At 38.2% G+C, this 20528-nt stretch overlaps 1 protein-coding gene across 3 annotated transcripts in view; it reads left to right on the forward strand.

The window, feature by feature from the left end:
* Window positions 1–7029: 7029 nt before the first annotated feature.
* The window catches only part of VRK2 (VRK serine/threonine kinase 2), a 54576-nt gene continuing 41077 nt past the window's right edge, over window positions 7030–20528 (forward strand). The window contains exons 1-7 of one of the 3 annotated variants that reach the window (XM_087961164.1): window positions 7030–7197; window positions 9868–10008; window positions 13511–13566; window positions 16023–16092; window positions 16573–16660; window positions 16937–17045; window positions 19201–19293. In XM_087961164.1, coding sequence (XP_087817290.1) covers window positions 9873–10008; window positions 13511–13566; window positions 16023–16092; window positions 16573–16660; window positions 16937–17045; window positions 19201–19293 — 552 coding nt within the window. In that variant the 5' untranslated portion in view covers window positions 7030–7197; window positions 9868–9872. Of the gene's footprint in view, window positions 7372–9867; window positions 10009–13510; window positions 13567–16022; window positions 16093–16572; window positions 16661–16936; window positions 17046–19200; window positions 19294–20528 lie in introns of all 3 variants that reach the window. The other 2 variants (XM_087961161.1, XM_087961153.1) reach the window with 2 other exon arrangements.

Below are 20528 nucleotides of genomic sequence, written 5' to 3' on the forward strand. Positions count from 1 at the left end.
CGTCGCCGGCGTCAAGAAATTCCACGAATACCTTTACGGTAGGACTTTTAAAATCATCACGGACCACAAGCCGCTGCTAGGGATCCTGGCAGGAAATAAGGCCACATCGAACATTCTATCACCAAGAATGACAAGGTGGTCTGAGTTCCTGTCAGCATACAACTACCAGCTGGTTCACCGACCAGGGAAGGACATCACCCACGCAGACGCCCTGAGCTGCTCACCCTTGCCCAACCTAGAAGACAACCCGGCACCCATGACAGAGGTACTTCAAATAGAGACAATACTCAACCCACTAGTGACCGCGCCAGACATTGCCAGAGAAACAAATAAAGACAAGCGGCTGGCGCGAGTCCTAAGCTGGGTTGGAAAAGGATGGCTGGAAGGGGACAGGGACGAACTATTCAGACCCTTCAGGAACAGACAAACTGAACTCTTTACCGAGAAGGGCTGTATACTTTGGGGAGACAGAGTGGTAATCCCGGAAACATTGCAAGAAAGGGTATTGGGGATGCTGCATGAGGGGCACCCAGGGATGGTTAAGATGAAAAGCCTGGCCAGAAGCTATGCATGGTGGCCAGGCATGGACAAACAGATCGAAACCTGGGTAGCCAAATGCAAACAATGCCAAGAGTCCAGACCCAGTCCTCCCGCCGCCCCAATACATGAATGGGAAACACCAAGAGGACTGTGGTCTTGGATTCACATAGACTTCGCGGGGCCAACCAAGGGGCACATGTACCTCATCACAGTAGATGCTTACTCCAACTGGCTGGAGGTAAGCACCATGAAATCAACCACAACGGAGGCGGTAATAAGGAAACTGGGCAAACTCTTTGCCACACACGGCCTGCCAGATATAATAGTATCTGACAACGGCCCCCAGTTCACCGCACTAGCGTTTGAACAATTTCTGGCAGGCCAGGGCATACGCCATGCATTAACCGCGCCGGCAAATCCGGCGGCGAATGGACGGGCGGAACGCATGGTCCAATACAAAAAAAAACCATACAGAAAATAGAAACAACCAACATACAAGATAAAATCAATAAAATGCTCCTCATCCAACATATTACACCGAGCGCAACCACAAATAGAAGCCCGGCAGAACTAATGATGGGCAGAAAACTACGATCAACACTAGATAGAATGCACCCCACATACACCCCTGATAAACCCCGGGTTCCTCCAGCAAGCACAGAAAATTCAACATAGGTGATGCCGTATACGCAAAAAACCTGTCGGGGAACCACTCTGGATACCAGCAACGATCACCCAAATAACCGGCCCCGTATCATACCAACTAGAAACAAGCGACGGGAAAAACTGGAAACGGCACATTAACCAACTAAGGTCCAGAATAGCTAACAACCAGACACCCGAACAAGAAACTAGAAGGGGGGGAATGGCAAGCGTTAAAGAAAGAGGGATCCCCCTAGCGCAAGCTGAACCCCCACCCGGAATAAATAACCCGCAAATAAACCGGTCCTACTCACCAGTAAACGGGACCAACAGAACAGGCAACCCGGAATCGCCACCGGGAAGGAGCAGCCAGGCCAGCGCAACCAGCCCGGAAAGATCCGGCGGGAACAACAGAGACGGCAGCTCAACCAGCCCGGGTAGACCGGGAGGGAGCTACCAAGAAAGGCCCAGCCCGACCTTCCAGGCGGTTCCATCCCTGGGAACCAGAGCGACAGAGAAGGCCTCTGAACCGGTCGACAACCAAACGAGAACTGAGCTGCGCAGGTCAACTAGACAGGTACGAAGCCCCGCCTACCCGCGCGACTACATCACGACGCACCGACAGACGAAACCAAGAGGGGAGGGGTGTGCTGTATTAGCATACTCCAAACCCTCGCAACTGATTGGTCCAGACGGACAGCGACCTGATTGGTCGAAACCCCGGCCGTGATTGGAGCGCTAAGAATCTACCGCGATTGGCTGTGCCGATCGCGGGAGATTCAAAGCGCTGCCATTGGCCGCCGAGCCGCAAGCCAGCCCTATATGAAGGGCTGCTGAGGCTTGTATTTCCTCAGACTATTCCTATTCTAAATAAAGAGCTGAACTCACTAGAATGGTCTCGTGTCTCCTTCGACCCGATCTACCTCAGATCTAACACTTCTCTATACTATTAATGTTCAATTAATTATATTACTCTATTGCCTATTACAATCACCTCTATACTATGTTCTATACTATTACTGGTATGCATCAACATTTTTTTCTTAAGCATGTCTGCCTTCAGTTCCCTATCTCTGAGATTTATTTTCTTTTTTATTACCGGCCAGTATGTAGAGCTCTCCCACCTTTTTTAACATTGTGCTTTGTCTTGCTGTATTGCTATACTTTTCCTCTCTTGTGGACTGCCCACTCCTTCTGTAGGAAAAATGCTTTCTTTCCTTTGGCTTTTCTTTCTTTTTTTGCTGGTAGCTGTGGAGCTATGAAACACATGTCTCCTTCCACAGATGTGTGAAAGTTGCAGCTTTATTAGCAACTCTGCTGTGCTGATGCTGGGAAGGCTAAAATGGGAGGGAAAGAAAGCAGAAGCCTATGAAATTTAGTTAAATGGCCTGCTCTTCTACACAACCTAAAACCACATTTGGCTTGATTGTCAAATTTACATGTCATTCTACAACAGCTGGTTTCACTTAAGTTGAGACAAAATAATTTCAACTTATTTCCAATGAAATGTATAATTTTCCTGTTTCTTTTGGTTTATTTGTGAGTACATATACAGGATATCAATCCTACTTTAGGTCTGGCTTCTACATAGTTATGAGGGTTATAACTCCTCCTGCTGTTCACTTCTTGAAAACTGGTCTCCGATCTGGATTTAAAAACATTTTTTAAACTTGCATGGGTTGATTGTAATATGACTGTAATGCATGTGTATGGGGGTAGATGGGGATAATGTTTTCTGCTGGCACTACTAAGTCCATATATAGAATCCTAAACTGGAACAGGATCTTATATTTATATATGGACTTTGGAAGAAACAAAAAGTAAGCAGATCAAATTTATCTTTCATAAATTTACCATAAGAGTTACATTTAATATTTAAAAATACTTAGCAATTTACAGCACAACCTTATGTAAACAAATCCAGAGAGTAAGTCAAAGTTATTTCCACTGCCAGTGATTGTTCTATAGTGATTGGGCCACCACAGAGAAAGCTGGTTTTCTGGGAAGGCCCCCATCACTTTATAAGGAGGTGGACTCCTGTCAGTCAGACTCATTTTATTTTTATTTGTTTTATTTTTATTTATTTTTGTCAATTGCTTACAAGATAATAGGTATAAGTGAAAACATAGTTATGAATACATGGATACATATAAGAAAAATAAAAAGAAATAAAAGAAACAATAGGACAGGGACATTTAGGATCCTCCTTTTGCTGCCATATAATAGTCTACACTTTCTGGGTTGCAAAAATCCAAGATGGCCACAAAATGTCACCAAGATCACCAATGAACAGTATTTTACATCCCATGTTCATAATTCTTCATTTTTAATCCTTCACAACTCTATGATGTCAATCTGGCTGAAAGGTAACTAATAGCCATCTCTCTTATGCTACAAAATCTCTGTGAAGCAGGATATACACAGGCTGGCAGCAACTGATTCAGTTTCACATGCTGCAGGATAAAAACTTAGAAGAAAGAATGTATATGTAGTAATCACATATTAAAACATTACGATAGACAAGGAGCAGTAAAACTGTTGAGAAGTACAAAGCTTGATTACTGAAATACACTCTATTGGGGGCTGCTCCTGAAGGCTACCTGGAAACTTCAACTGGTCCAGAATGCAGTGGAACCAGTAGTGATGAGCATGCCTTGGTATGCCTATGAAACACCTCTGATTTCTGAGGTGCGCTGTTGACATTTTGCTCCCATATGCTGGTTGCTACCTTTAAAGCCCTAACTGAATAGATCCTGGTTATCTGAAGGATCATCCATCTCCTACCTATAGCATCTACCCCACCAATTCTATCCTTCAGGGTTGGCTTGTTCAAGTCGCGTCAATTAAACAATGTCATCTATCAAGATCCTGGAAAAGTGCCTTCTCTATAGTACTCTCTGAAGTGAAGCTTCCTTCCACCCTGAGAACTAGATGGCTACCACTGTGCTGTTGGTTAGAAGAGCTGGGAAGACCTGGTTCTTCAACCAGGCTTTTGGCCAGTGTGTCAGGATTCCGGCAGTTACCCCCATTTAAATCATGAGTCTCAAGCCAAACTTCCAAAACTTCAAAAAGATTTATTGGGAGTTAAAATGTCTGGCCCTTCAGGGATGTAGCCGACTCTGAGACACATAATTCATTGTCACCCTTGACCCTGGTTTTCCCCCACACCCTGGGTGTATCATAATCCATATTCTCCATTGGGACACATCCATAGCCAAGAGTCATCAATCATGCTCTCCAGTTAGAATATTGTGTGGCAGAAACTTCAGTCACCTAGTTACTATCTTTGAAAACTATTTATGGAATGCACTTTTGGTTTCCAAGCTGCCACACTGCTCCCCCCTCCCTTTCTGTTGGCAACTCTAAAAAGACCATAGAAATATTTTATGAGTTGACACAGTGATTGTGTAGCCCCTTGACACATCTCCATCTCGCACTTCCCTCTTTGATTTATTGACTGTCATTTGATTGTCCTGAGCTGCCCAGAGCAGCATATAAGTTTATTTTATTTATTTTAATTTATTTATTTGATTTGTCAATTGCTTAAAAGATAATAGGTATACATATATACATAGTTATGATTACATGAAATGGGTACATATAAGAAAAATAAAAGAAACAATAGGACAGGGGTGGTAGGCACATTATGCACACCCCCTACAGACCTCTTAGGAAAGAGGTGAGGTCAATAGTAGACAGTCTAAGGTTAAAGTTTTTGGGGTTTGGGGAAGAAACCACAGAGTCAGGTAGAGTATTCCAGACATTGACCACTCTGTTGCTGAAGTCATATTTCCTGCAATCAAGTTTGGTCCAGTTAACCTTGAGTTTGTATCTATTTTGTGCTCTTGTATTGTTATGGTTGAAGCTGAACTATTCATTGACAGGTAAGTCATTGCAATGTATGATTTTATATTCCATACTTAGATCATACTGAAGACGGCGTAATTCAAGGTTTTCTAGGTCTAGAATTTCAAGTCTGGTGGCATAAGGTATTCTACAACAAGTAGAGGAGTGGAGAACTCTTCTTGTGAAATATTTCTGGACTTTCTCAACTGTGCTAATATCAGATACGTAATGTTGGTTCCAGACTGATGAGCTGTATTCGAGTAGTGTGATATTACCAGAGAAAAAGCTACGTAGGATTAGGTTAACAACTCTTAATGCCTTTTTGGCTATGTAGTTACAGTGGGCTCTAGCACTTAGATCATTAGAGAAGAGTATTCCAAGGTCCTTTACAGAGGTTGGATCATGAACAAGATCATGACTATTCAGCTTGTATTTTATTTTCTGATTCTTTTTTCTTGCCAATATGTATTTATTTGTTGAGATTTGAAGTTGCCATTTGTTTGACCATTCTGATACATAGTCAGTAGCAGTATTGTCTGTGGTATTGAACAGCTTTACATCATCAGCGAAGAGAACGCAGTTGCTCTTAATATGATCACAGAGGTCATTTATGTAGAGTATGAAGAGAGTTGGTCCTAGAACACTGCCTTGGGGGACACCACTATTGACAGGTACAGAATTTGATAGGACACTCCCAATTTTGACCATTTGTTGTCTGTTTGACAGTAATGCTTCTATCCAGTTATGCAGTTGTCCAGAGATACCATAAGATTTTAGTTTTAGGAGTAGTTTGTCGTGTACCACTGAATCAGACTTTACAGAAGTCTATGCAAATTGCGTCTATTGCTTTGCCCTGATCGAGTTGTGTAGTCCATATATTCTTGCAGTGTAAGAGTTGCAGATTACAGGATGGTTTTTTCCTGAAAGCAAATTGTTTATTGGAGAGTAGGTTGTTTGTCTCTAAGTGGAGGATAATGGATTGGTTAATAATTGATTCCATGACTTTACAGGTGACACATCGTAAGGAGATTGGTCTGTAATTTTCAACTAGGCTGGGGTCTCCCTTTTTGAAGATGGGGATGACCGTGGCTTGTGACCATAGGTTAGGCAAGGAGCTGGTCCTGAAAGATTTTTCAAAGATTATGCTTAGAGGTTCGGCTATGGCAGTGGATAGCTTTTTTAAGAAGTAGGCACATATTCCATCCGGTCCAATAGGTAGAGATGGTTTTAGATTGCGTAGTGCTTTTTCAACATTGTCTTCTGTAAAATCGATATGTATTAGATCATTGTAGTTGTCTGTGGTTCGGCTAGGAAATACTGGGCATGATCCATTGCTGTTTACAAATACTGAGCCAAAAAAATGTGTTAAAGATGTTGGCTTTAATGGTGTCGTCGTTGCAGTCTTTACCATGAGGTCCTATCAGGGGTGGGATGGACCTTGAGTCTTTTAGTTTGTTGTTTACAAAATTGTAGAAAGCGCGGGTGGAATTGGTGCATAGGTTTTCCTCTTGTTTAATGTGATATATGTAATATAAAATAATGTAATATAATGTAATATAAAATAATGTAATAATTATTATTTAAAGTTTAATAATTATTTAAAGCAATAGTACAAATGTAGGACTTGAATGGGACTGTTTAATATACAAATGTAGGACTTGAATGGACTGTTTAATATACAAATGTAGGACTTGAATGGGACTGTTTAATATACAAATGTAGGACGTATGTCCTACATTTGTATATTAAACAGTCCTATTCAAGTCAAAAATTGATTTCCCCCACAACTGAAAAACCAGTAGGCCAGGGATGAGGAACCTTTTATGGCTCACTCAGAAATTCTGGGAGTTGAAGTCCATAAGTGATAAAAGAGCCAAGTTTCCCTACCCTTGGGCTAAAGGACAAGCGCAATTAATCGCCTCGCTGACCGGCCTCTCGATTTCACACGGGCCGTTAGTTTATTCACGGACTAGTAACTTTCTGTGCCGCGTCACGTGACTGGGCGCCGAACAGCGCTCGGCGGTGTACGCTTTCTTCTGATAGGCCGCCAGCCGCGAAGGCTTGTTTTGGGATTGACCAGCGTCAGAAGAATCCCAGGGAAAAGAAAGGGAAGTAGCGCCGAGCGCGTGTGGGAGAGGCGGGGGGGAGTGGCCTTGCTTCTCCGGCGTGGTAGGTAGCGATACGGCTCTTTCCCCAAGGGAATTGGGGGTGGGGGGCAGACGGGTCTCTGTGCAGTTGTGGGGGTCGGGGAAGACTGTTCTCCGCCTTAGAAGTATTAATGCGTGAGCTGCCCTTCCTCAACTTCTCCTGTCTCCGAAGCGAAGAGCTTCGGCCCTTTTTCGGGTATTCTCTCCTTGCTTGACTTTTTGCAGTTTGGGGCGCGACGGTAATAATGTCGTTGAACAACGAGAGTCAAAGGAAAAGGGCAACTGGCCGCTGTCCTATGGGCAGCTCCATAAGTCATCGCTGCTCCATTTGTGGTTTCTTGGTCACCTACTCAGTTAATTCTGTCTTGCCTACTACTCTTTTCAGGCTTAATGGAAGTGAGTCGCCCGGACTCGCTGAGAGAGAGAGAGTTGGGAGGCCATATAAAGTTTCTTAAATAAGTTAAATGTTTTTAACGCGTCCCGTCCCCAAATAGTCCTCCGTCCTCTTTAGAAGCCTATATAGCCCGAGGAGTGATTCCAAAGTTCTTGGTGCTTTTCTTCATATGAGAACGTACTACTATAGATGCTGGAAAGCTGGGGAATGAATTCTCTCTTTAAGGCTGCTGCTTGGGAGTAGCGTATCATACATGTAGCCTCTACAAAGATAGCTCGCGAAAGGGGCATCCACCGAGTTGCTGTATGTGTCAGGCCTGCTTTTGTTGGAGTTGATAGGAGGGCGCCTGTTTTTTGGGTGCTCTGTAGGGAATACATGTAGTCTATTCTCTCATATGGAGGACAGAGTTGTAAGGAAAGCTTGACTAATATGTTAATTCCAGGGAATCCTTCAAACTCAAAAGCCATTTCTTCTTGCAGTTAGCATGTTTCAGTTAGCCTTCTCTTTCTTGGTAGATGGGGATGTTGAATATTGAGATATTATTGAATATTGAGATCTATATGAATATGTACACACATTAATACATCTTTTATTTATATTTTATCCCTGGAGGCAAAGCACATTTATTTTTAAATAAGAAAAAGTAATAAAATGCAAGTAATTTATAACAATGTATTGTTTATTTTTTAATTTCAAACTTATTTACAGTATAAATCATTATTCAAATACCCTGTGGATATGAAGTACTCACAGTTCTCACTTATGTAATTGCTAGTCCAGGTGGCCTGCAGTCACGGTTGCCTTTAGTTAGTTTTATATGGAAAATAAAAATAATAATAAAATAATAGAAAAAATAATAATAAAAAGTTAATTCCTGAAACAATAACCATATTGCCTTGGGACCATAGAAGCTGGAATCTTATCATTCCTGGGAAACACTATGCTTTTAATCTTGTTTTTGTTTTTAAATATTGTCTTGACCTGATTTGAATGAAAGAAGAAGCACAGAGTTGTTTCGCTTTATAGAATTTGAATTTTTGATTTGCCATTACCTTTTTGTGAACTTGGTCTTATCACTTTATTTTCAATTGCTATCACACAGATATTAAGCAAGTGGGTTTTCTTGTACTTATTACCATGGCAGGAAAAACCCCTTTAAAAAAAAAAACAGATGTTAAGATATAACTAACGAAAAGAGTAAAATGTTCACCTAAGAAAAAAAGTTGAAAACTTGGGTTTGGGATTTTGATACCAGTCTTTGAATCTGAACTTCCCCTGTTACTGTAGTGCGGGATTAATGAAAGTAGAAGGAAAGTATCTCCTCACTTTTTGTTAACTCAAGGGTCTTCAAACTTGGCAAGTTTAAGACTTGTGGACTTCAACTCCCAGGATTCTGAGCTAACGACTGGAGGAGGAATTCTGGGAGTTGAAGTCCACAAGTCTTAAAGCTGTCAAGTTTGAAGACTCCTGTGTTAACTGATCCCTTTTCTTCTTGAATCCAAGCATATAAAGGTATTAAAAATGCTTTTTGCTCTGAGTTTACTTTAAGTCTTGACAATGTGCTACTTTTGGCTGCCTAGTCAATATGGGTTTAGAGCACTGAAACCAACCATGCATTCTATCAAAAAGGTTTTTATATGAAATGCTGTAGTTACTACTAAAGTATAATAGCAAGCAATTGTGTACAAAAAGACAGTTGAAAAAATATAATAAATTGATAATATTGCCAAAAATATGAGCAATATTGCATGATGCTCAGTTTCAATTACCATATTTTAAGGGGTTTTCAGACTTTGTCTCAAGAAGAAAATACTGCCTGTTATTCATGAGAAACAAAGTTAGATATATGTATACTGTGAAAAGTACGGACAGATACATTCTTACCAATGTATCAAGTGAAGATCCATCCAAACATCACTGCTAGAATCAAGCCAAATGCTTGTAGTTTACAAAGGAAGAGTGTTATAATTTACTAAAGATATCTGGGCATATTCACCCTGAACAGTTGAAACTGATAAGGCAAATTATCACTATTATATATTTATTACAACATTCTATCCCTTGTATTTCGCACAACTCAAGATGATTTTTATTATGGCCAAAGCTGCCTTATTCAATTATATTCTTACATCTTCAGCTGAATCACTTTAAGGTGAAACAAAGAGGCTAAGCTTGCTGATATCTGTATTATGATGGGTTTTGTTTTGTTTTTTTGTTTTTAAAAAAAGCTAATATAAGAAGTCTATGGAGAAACAGCATGTTCTTTTTCTAGAATTGTCTTTTATTTCTTCTGTTCAGGCATAATGCCTCCCAAAAAGCATAGAAAAAACAACCTCCCAGATCCTCTTCAAGAAGGAATAATATTGACGGATACCCAAAAACACAAGTGGAGGTTGGGTCCTATGATTGCTTATGGAGGATTTGGCTTGGTCTATCTAGGTAAGACATGTAGTATTAAAATATTTTGTGTGAGAAACTTACTACTTGAAATCATGTCTCAATGTAACTAGGAAATGGATATGTTCTTTGTCCTCCCTCCTTTGTTGTGATGGGGGGGAGGCTTTCTGGAAGTCCACTATGACTTCTTAGACACTTCAGATGTGAATGTTGCCTGCAAAAGAGATTTAATACTTTATAAAAAGGACCCCACTTTATAAAAGGAGGAAAAACTATACTTTGCTGAATAATAATTAGGATTAAAGGACCTCCTTCCAAAACCTTTGCATGTAAATCATGAAATTAGACATGTCCCCTGTTTTGTTTGCAACCTCAAATAGCTGAAAGGTGTTTTTTTTTTTAAGTACTTTATCATATCTTGATAAAGGAACTTTGAATCCTTGATTTGAATATGAAATTGACTCATCATTTTTCTGATTCAGTGTCAGTCAAATTGTGCTATTTTTTAATTGCTGTTCCAAACCAAATATTGTAATAAATAAAAACATATATTTTCTGAATATTTCATTCTTATTAATTTTATTATTTTGTGATATAGAATGAAAACAAGCAAGAACTAATATTTAGAGTAAAAGAGAGAAAAGAGAAAGAAAAGAGAAAGAGCAAAGACAATGCAAAAATCAAAGAAAAAAAATAAAGAAGTGACTTATTTTCTTTTACAGCCATTATAAGTATAGATATAAAATATCTCTGTATGATTACAGCATTCTGTACATTTTCTCAATATTAGTTTTATTCTAATCTTCAAAATCATATAACATTTTTTTCTGTTTCTTGTAAAGAGTCAATAAGGGGTTTTCAATCATCATTAAATTTTGACAATGTCCTATGGTATTTCTAGTTAAAGGAATGGCTATCTCAGTAAATCCCAGGATCTTCACTATCCATTTCTTCCATTGTGGGTAATTTTCAAACACTTCTTTATATAAAATTGTATTTCATGGTGCAAAAGAATCCACTGATTATTTATTTTGTTGGTTCTACTTTGCCATACAAACTCTGCTTCCAGAGGTGAGAATTGTGGAGAATTGATGGGGAACATGTCCAGGATTGGTTTCAACATGGTTATTTCTCTCACTTGCACTTGAGGAAGACACCAGGAGTATATCGATAAGATTAAAGAATTTTATACCTTAAATGCCAGTTGGATAGTTTACTAGGATTAGTACCCAGGCAGAAGCTAGCAAATATTTTACTTTCCTTGATTAAAATAATTTCACATTAGATAAATACTTTTGCCTTGCTTTAGTTTTGCAACACTGAAAATTGTTAAAAGTAATGTTTCCTTGGTCTCCAGCTTGAGTACTAAACAGTTTCATGCCCATTTAACTTTCCTGGTTTGAGTAGAAGTGGAAAATTAGAAAAGGAGAAATATGTAAATAAGATTTCCTTGACTAGAGGACTTTCAGATTCATTTAGTTTATGCATCTTGGCTTATCAGATGGGAATTCTGTAAGTTTTTCTAACACATCTGGAGGGCACCTGACTAGTGAAGGGTGATACAAAAAATGAAGGAAAGCATAAAAATAAATCCTGTCTTCCTAGCTGTTACTTTGCAAAAGTAGTAAAGAATTTTGAAAACAAAAATCACCAGAATTGGTACTTTCTGATCTTGGAATGTCTACAGATTGTAGATATTGTGAAGTTAGCATAAAAGTAAAGCCCATAGGAAATTATTACTCTTCAAATTTTTATAACTACAGCATGCTCGCACACAAACCTCCACTTTCTTGAGGCCATCCATATTTGCAAAATGAGTATTCGTTGCCAGAGCTCCAGCAGTGGCAATGAGATCAGCTGTGGACAAGAGTTGGGAATTCTGTTTAATTGCCAATAGTCACTGCTTTCCTCTTCCCTCTGTGTAAACTTTGCCTGCAAAACTGACTCCACAAGATGTACTGCAGGCATTTTTTCCATTATTTCAGGAGATGATTGCTACACAAATAAACTGTTGTACATGGAAATTTGTAGGTTCCAGCTGGCAAGCAAAACCAGCAAGTTACTTTGTCGGACTTCTGGGTGCCATGGTGCCAGGTTATCATTGTGTGGGGAGAAAAAAAAGCAATATTCTCCAGAAGTGTGCTCTGATGTTAACTTTTGCATATGAAACTAACCAAAGCTATGGGGAACAACCATGGCTTAATGGCAGAACTCATGCTGTGCAGGCAGAGGATCTTACTTTTTTTTCTTATCACAGAGCAAGACCACTTTCAGTGGTTAATGCTTGGTTAGCTGTAAAGGATGTCTTACTCTGTATAAAATGGATGCATTGGGCATTTTTTTAAATTAAACTTGTTTGCATAAGTTAAGAAAATCTTAGGTTTATATGGTATTGGGTTTATTATAAAGTACATTATAAGTACATGGATAAAATGGAAGAGAACTACAAACATAAGATTAAAACATATAATTTGAACAGCTAGAAGTTATTATTAAATGCCCAGTCATATCCTGCAAGTACACCTATGATCTTTTCCAATGAATATGGTAAAAATGACAGAATAACAAGGTAGGTCGAAGATAGCCAATTTCTTCCCCTTTCAATTAGTTTGTATTCTGATTTGGATTTTAACGATTTATAATAATATATTCTTCATTCAAAGTTTATAAATTATTTTGATCAGAACTTAAAAATTGTATGAAGTTGTATGCAGGTTAGAAGAAGTTTGTGTAGAAAGACAGTCATAACTTGATTGTAATTAATAGTTGAGTCCTAAGAGGTAAAACTGAAATGATATCTAGAGGAGATCAATTTGGAATGGGCCTACCATAAATCATGTTGAACTAGTGCTTCTTCATTGGATATCATTATCCATATTTTCATGAACATAGGGCAGAAGTTATGCAAAAGGACTAATTAGTCTGGGGATGAATTTCAAGGTCCCATTGGAAGACATCTATTTCCTGTTGTTGTGAAATAAGGAGACGAAAATATGGATATAGTCAACATGGAGATGAGAAACTAGTTACTACTTACTTCTCTTCAAAAAACTTAGCATGTAGGAGTTCTGGATTCTGAATCAAGGTTTCTTGAAAATCATTTCGATTTGTGGTGTTCAACTCCCAGAATTATCCAGCCAGCATAGTTTTGGTTGAAATTTTGGAAGGTGAACTCTATGTATCTAATCACATCCATCTTAGAAAAAGCTGTCCTAAATTATGTACCTGGGGAACCCTATAGTTCTAAGTCTGTTCTAGTCCATTCACTGAATAAATTGGAATCAAACTGATGATTTCCTGGCATACTACTTTAAATCTTGTAAAAACAGGAATAATATTAATGATAGAGCTTTATCACATATTATGAAGAAAGCAATGAAAAATTACATTATTTCATTTATAGCCAAATTCTTGTTAAAGAAAAATCCTTTTCCAGTTTTTAATATGAACATAACTACATCATATCTTGTTGAGTTGAAATTCAATTCTAGATGAAGTGGCTCAAGTCTTCCATAACTTTCTCTGCCTTAATTTTATCTTACAGCTTCCCCTTGTCTTGATGTTCCTGTAGAAAACAATGCTGTGCATGTCATTAAAGTGGTAATTATTACAACTTTCAAAATATTGCCTTTTTATTGTTTCTAATCCAATGGAATTGCATGCTTTCCTTTCCTTTTTATTTGTTTATTTGAAGTGAGTGTACTCTTTTAGACAGAAGATTCACAGAACATCAGAGGTGGTATTCAGCAGGTTCTGACCAGTTCTGGAGAACCGATAGCAGAAATTTTGAGTAGTTCAGAGAACCGGCAAATACCACCTCTGACTGGAGATTTTACAATATCCTTCCCCTGCCACACCCACCAAGCCACGCCCACAGAACCAGTAGTAAAAAAAATTGAATCCCACCACTGCAGAACATCTTAGGGCAAGACAATCCTTGCTCTATCAATCACAGGCTTAAGAAATTATCAAAGGAAGGAAAAAGAAAATTAGAAAAGTTAGCACAAGGTATTACCCTTATTCTCGTATTTTTTCCAAACTTTACTAACAATTGTTATAGGACCATGATGGAGAACCTATGGCATGTGTGCCTGAAGTGGCACACAGAGCCACTTCTGCCGGCACGCGAGTGGTCGCCCGGAAGAGCCCCACTGCGCATGCACCACCCGCCTGACAGCTGATTGTCAAGTATCTGGCGTGCATCTGGGAGATGCATGCACATGTGCAGAGATGCACAGCGCACATGGAGGATTGTGTCTGCATGCGCAGAGATGCACAACACTTGGGGGTTATGCGCGCATGCACAGGGGGCATGGGGGGGATGCATGCATTACCTTCTTTTCTGCACAGGAGCCCAAAAAGGTTAGCCATCATTATAGGAGGGATCAGTATTGTGTTGTTGCCTTTTGATGAGAACTTTTGTGTTTCAGCTCTCTTATGTTACATCTGTATATGTTGGTGTGTCAGGTGCCAAAAACAAGAAAGACACAGTGATTCTTCCAATAATGTCTTTATTGTTCCTCACCTATAGACAGCATCTTGCCAAACTAAGGCAGGCTACTATCTACATGAACATTTACTTTGGGAATGGTTAGAAAAAGGCTGTCTTTGCCCTCTTTCTCTCACACAAACTATCTGAACTGAGTTGGTCTATTATTCCTCTGGAATGTAGACCGTTCTACAGAGGAATTATTGAGTCTGTCATCTGCACCTCTGTAACTGTCTGGTTTGGTTCTGCAACCCAGCAAGACAGACACAGACTTCAGAGAATAATTAGGGCTGCAGAAAAAACATTGGCTACCAACCTCCCTTCCATGGAGGACCTGTATACTGCACGAGTCAAAAAGAGGGCTGTGAAAATATTGAGAGATCCCTCACATCCTGGACATAAACTGTTTCAACTCCCTCAAAACGAAGCTATAGAGCACTGCACACCAGAACAACTAGACATAAGAACAGTTTTTTCCCGAAAGCCATCACTCTACTAAACAAATAATTCCCTCGACACTGTTCAACTATTTACAAAGTGTACATTATTATTACTGTTAATCTTCTCATCACTCTTTATCACTCCTCCCCTCCCACTTGTGATTGTAGGACTGAAACTTTGTTACTTGTATCCTTACGATTTATATTGACTGTTTCCTAGTATGATTTGATGGTTGATTGTACCCTATGACTATTATTAAGTGTTGTACCTTATGATTCTTGACTCTTGACGAATGTATCTTTTGTTTATGTACACTGAGAGCATTTGCACCAAGACAAATTCCTTGTGTGTCCAATCAGACTTGGCCAATAAAGAATTCTGTTCTGTTCTATTCTATTCTATTCTATTCTATTCTATTCTATTCTATTCTATTCTATTTATTCCATTCCATTCCTCCTGGGAATCCATCCTATTACATTCCATTACGTGGTGTGTGGATTGAAAAGCTTTGTATGCTCTGCTCTGAATCTTGTGACCAGAAAAAAATAACATTTAGAATGGAGTTCTCAGTAATATTCCAATCTACTTCCCAACTAGAGATCTCTCTCCCTCTCTCATCCTCTCTCTCCCTCTGTGTGTGTATGTGTGTGTATATCTATCTATCTATCTATCGATCTATCGATCTATAATATAATGTTTTCTTATGTTTTAGTGGGTATTTATATGTATGGTATTTAGGTTTCTTCGGGTAGTTTCCCACGTCTTAATATTTGTGCTTTTTTTATAGCGACGTTTCAGCAGAATCTCATCTGCCATCCTCAGGCTTGTGTGTTGGGTTCTTTTTTTTTAATCACACACAATCTTTAATCACACACAAGATTAAAAAGAACCCAATACACAAGCCTAAGGATGGCAGATGAGATTCTACCGACACGTCGCTAAAAAAAAGCACAAATATTAAGACGTGGGAAAATACCCGAAGAAACCTAAATAATATACATACATACATCCACTTAATATACATACATACATCCACTTCTTAACACTTTCCCTATATGTGTAACATTAAATTATGTGTAATATAATTGACATGAAACTTTGTGCTTTTTTATATATATCCGTATAGGAATATCTTGAAAATGGACCCTTATTTGCAGAACTGAAATTCTACCAACGAGCAGCAAAACAAGAAAACAGTAAGTCAGGCAACAGAAGTGTCCTATTTCAATCTATTATCGGGGTGAGAATCAACCACCTCGGCTCACCTCGGGAGAGATGGTAGGGACAATTTGAATTGATAAAAACATCACCCCAATTGCTATTACTATTATACCAAGTATAACAAGCCACACCCATAGCCAGGCCCACACAGCCAGTAGGGAAAAAAATTTAATTTCACCCCTGGCTATTAATAATACTTTTTCAGGAATAATAGCTTTGGAATAATCACTTATGAAAATTTAACTTTATTTCAGTGTTACTTTTAGCAAATGCACCTTCCCAACTAGATCACTCTCTCTCCCTCTCTCTCTCTCTCTCTCTGTATGACATGTATGAAAATATATATTTTCATAACATTGTATTGTAATATCTCAAAAAATCATAGTTATGTTATGTTTTATTTTTAAAAAGCTGGACAGTTTTAAAGAACCTGGTTTCCTCTCATGTTTTGTCAGTCAAAAAATGGATGAAGCTGAAGCAACTAACATTTTTAGGCGTTCCTGTTTTCTTGGGATCAGGCCAAGTCAAACATCTTGGTAAAAGGTAAGGAAGACATTACAATACAGTAGAGCTGGACAAGAATTCTGGGGTAGGGAATTTTAATAGACCTTCCTTGAAAGTAATGAGGAAACACTTTAGGATAATGTGAAAGAAGGATATGCTTCGTGTAACATCTTGGAGACTGCTGCTACATTAGGTGGATTAATATCTAATCTAGTAAAACAAATCAGTTTATTATACTCATATACTTTTGTTGTTGACTTTTTATGTAAGGGCAGTATGTTCTCATTGTTTTTCTTTGTGGTCATACTATATTAGTTACAGATTTATGGTGATGGAAAGATTAGGAGAAGATCTTCAAACCATCTTTGAAAGACAAGGGAGAAAATTTTACAATGAAACTGTTCTGCATATTGGGATGCAAGTGGTAGGTATAAAACCTCAGAGTAAGCCTGGGATGGGGATCAATGGACCTTTTGAGTTTTAAGTACTGTCTTTCATATGTATTTTTAAATGGTCTGTTTAATTTTGCTTGAAAGAATGACTACAAAGGAGGAGGACTTTCTCCATACTTCTCTTCCTCTGTTGTAATGATTTGAAACTAATTAATTTAAACTTGAGCTGAGCATCTGCATTTCATATTTAAAAGATTTTTTTAGTCTATCATGACTTACATGTATTTTTATTACTTGAAATCTAAAAATTGGCTATTTGTCTCTACTCGCCCCTTTTAAGTGATTATTCAAAGTATACTACCAAAGTATTATATATTTGTTTAATTAAATAGCTTACTTTGCCTTTTCACTCTGCATTAAGAAATATGTTTTTCTTCAAAATATGATAACAGATAACAGATAATCAGAGTTGGAAGGGACCCCCCCCCCCGCCCAAGCGAGAGACCCTACAACATTTCTGACAAATGGTAGTACAATCTCTTCTTGAAAGTCTCAAGTAATGACGCTCCCAGAACTTCCGAGGGCAAGCTGTTCCATTGGTTGATTGTTCTCATTGTCAGAAAGTTTCTCCTTATTTCCAGGTTAAATCTCTCCTTGTTCATTTTCCATACTTTATTCGTTGTCTGGCCTACAGGTGCTTTAGAAAATAGCTTGACCCCTTCCTCTCTGTGGCAGCCCTTCAAATATTGAAACACTGCTATCATGTCTCCCCTGGCCCTTCTCATCACTAGACTAGCCATGCCCAGTTCCTGTAACTGTTCTTCATATGTTTTAGTCTCCAGTTCCCTAATCATCCTGGTTGCTCTTCTCTATATTTTTTCTAGAGTCTCAACATCTTTTTTATAGTGTGGTGACCAAAACTGGATGCAATACTCTGTGTGGTCTTACTAAGGCTTTATAGAGTGGTATTAATACCTCACTTGATCTCGATTGTATCCCTCTGTTAATACAACTTAGGATTGCATTACCCTTTTTGGCTGCTGCTGCACACTGCTGGCTCATATTTAGCTGGCTCATAGTTAGTCTCCAAGATACCTGTCACAGTTACTGCTATTAAGCCTGGTTTCACCCAGTCTGTATGTGTACTTTTGGTTTTTCTTGCCTAAGTGTAGGACTTTACTTTTCTCTACATTGAATTTCATTTTGTTAGATACAGCCCAGTGTTCTAGTCTGTCAAGATCCATCTGGATCTTGAATCTATTTTCTTGGGTGTTAGCTATTCCTGCCAGTTTAGTATCATCTGCAAATTTGGTAAGTTTCCTTTCTATTCCCTCATCTAAATTGTTAATGAAGATATTGAAGAGTACTGGGCCTAAGACGGAACTTTGTGGCACCCTGCTGCTTACTTCCCTCCATGTAGACTTAGACACATTAAGGACTACTCCTTAAGTACAGTTTGTCAACTAGTTGCGAATCCATCTGGTGGTGGTGCTATCTATCCCACATTTTTCTAGCTTACCAAAAAGTAGGTTGTGGTCTACTTTATCAAATACCTTGCTGAAATCTAAGTATATTTTGTCCACAGTATTTCACTTGTCTACTAATTTAGTCACTGTTGAAGAATGAAATAAGATTGGTTTGGCATGATCTGTTTTTAACAATCCCGTGCTGGCTGCTAGTTATTACTTTATTTGTTTCTATGGATAGTCCTCAACTTACAATTCATTTACTGATTGTTCAAAATTACAATGGCACTGAAGAAAGCGACTTATGACCGTTTTTCATATTTAAGACCATTGTGGCTTTCTCATGGTCAATGATCAGAATTCATAAGCTTGGCAATTGACTCACAGTTATGATGGTTGTTGTAGCCTAGGATCCTTTTGCAATCTTCTGACAAGCAAAGTCAATTGGGAAGCCAGACAATTACTACTAACTTAAAAACTGCAATGATTCACTTAATATCTGTGGCAAGGTCACAAAATGGGGTAAAATTTACTTAGCGAATATGCTTAGCAACAGAAAATTTGGGCTCAATAGTAAATTGTAAGTTGAAGACTACCTGTAATATTTCCCTTCATTTATTTAATAAAACTTGTTAAGTCTTTAAATAATATTGTGGGGGTAATTGTAATATAAATACAAATACTAGTTTCCTTTGTAATACAGTCTCTCCTTGCCCATTAGCTGGATGTCTTAGAATATATTCATGAAAATGAATATGTGCATGGGGATATTAAAGCAGCAAACTTACTTTTGGACTACAAAAATCCACATGAGGTAAATAAATATATTGTATCCCCTATCCATACATCTAATTTTTCATTATTAAATGTTCTTCAATTTTGCAAAAAAATCAGGATGTAGAGTTGGTTGTTGCTTAAACTATATGCATTGTTGCTAAGAAGAAGAAAGCATGAGGGGTTTGTGTTGTTATTCAGATAAAATTCACAGTCTGATTTACAAATTCTTATTCTATGTAGTAGCTCAATGAAGTGATTTGTTACCAAAACTTTACCAAACACCTGAATCTTTCATGGCTCTAAGAATTAGATGTCTTGTTTATATATGTGAAGGAAATTGCTCTGTGTGCTTTTTTTCATATAGATGCATTGAAATCAACATGAGAAAATGCATGTAGAGCTAATTAGCATGCTGAAAATGCACATTTTACCAGTTGAAAAGTATTTCACTTCTGTTTACCTCTTTCATAGTTGACAAATTGAGAGGCTAGTGCCAGTTGCCAAATCTAGTGTTAAAGGCATTCATAGTTGCTGGTTACTTTGCTTATGGCAGATTTACTGAATAAACTTCACTTGCCAAAGAAAATCACAGTGATAGGTTCAGGAAATTCCTGCCTTAAAAGAAAGTATTTTTTAATTGGAAACATTTAATGTGGGAATCTACAGATTCAAAGTCCTCAAACTTCATTAATTTCAGTACCCTCTAGTGAGCAACTGTGATGACTCAGATTCAACCATGTTATTCCTAGTTCTGATTGCAGCATAGTCTTTAATGACTATTTTCAAAAAAAGATGTTCTTGACAAACTCGGTTGAACTACTGCTTTTGAAATACTGACATTGGGTTGTTGTTTTTTGTATTAAGTTTTATCGGATAAGATTCATTTATACTTTTAAGTAGGAGACAACTGCATGGGCATTAATATGTACTTTTAAATATAGACTACATAGTAACTTTTTATTTTGCTTCAAAATAATGCAAATTATTTTACAGAACTTTACAGAAAATATAGACAGAAAAAACATAGTTGAATTTTGAAGTGTACAATTAGACACTTAAGTATGTTTTGCAATGTAAAAAAAATATATGATACAGCTGTGAGACTTGTGTGCTGAGTAATCCCTTCAACTTCAACAAAGAATGATTTTGTCTCTGCATGGGACAGCTGGATCAGGCTCCCTGCTTACAAATGCCCTAGAAGTCAATCAGAACTCCTTGCCCCCAGGGATAAATGCTTTGGGAAGATCAAGTTTTACATCTTGAGCTGCAGTT

Source organism: Notechis scutatus, chromosome 1 (genome assembly GCF_049901735.1).
Source record: "Notechis scutatus isolate UNSWTSFEM ecotype Mainland chromosome 1, rNotScu1.2, whole genome shotgun sequence".
In the NCBI taxonomy this organism is placed as follows: domain Eukaryota; kingdom Metazoa; phylum Chordata; class Lepidosauria; order Squamata; family Elapidae; genus Notechis; species Notechis scutatus.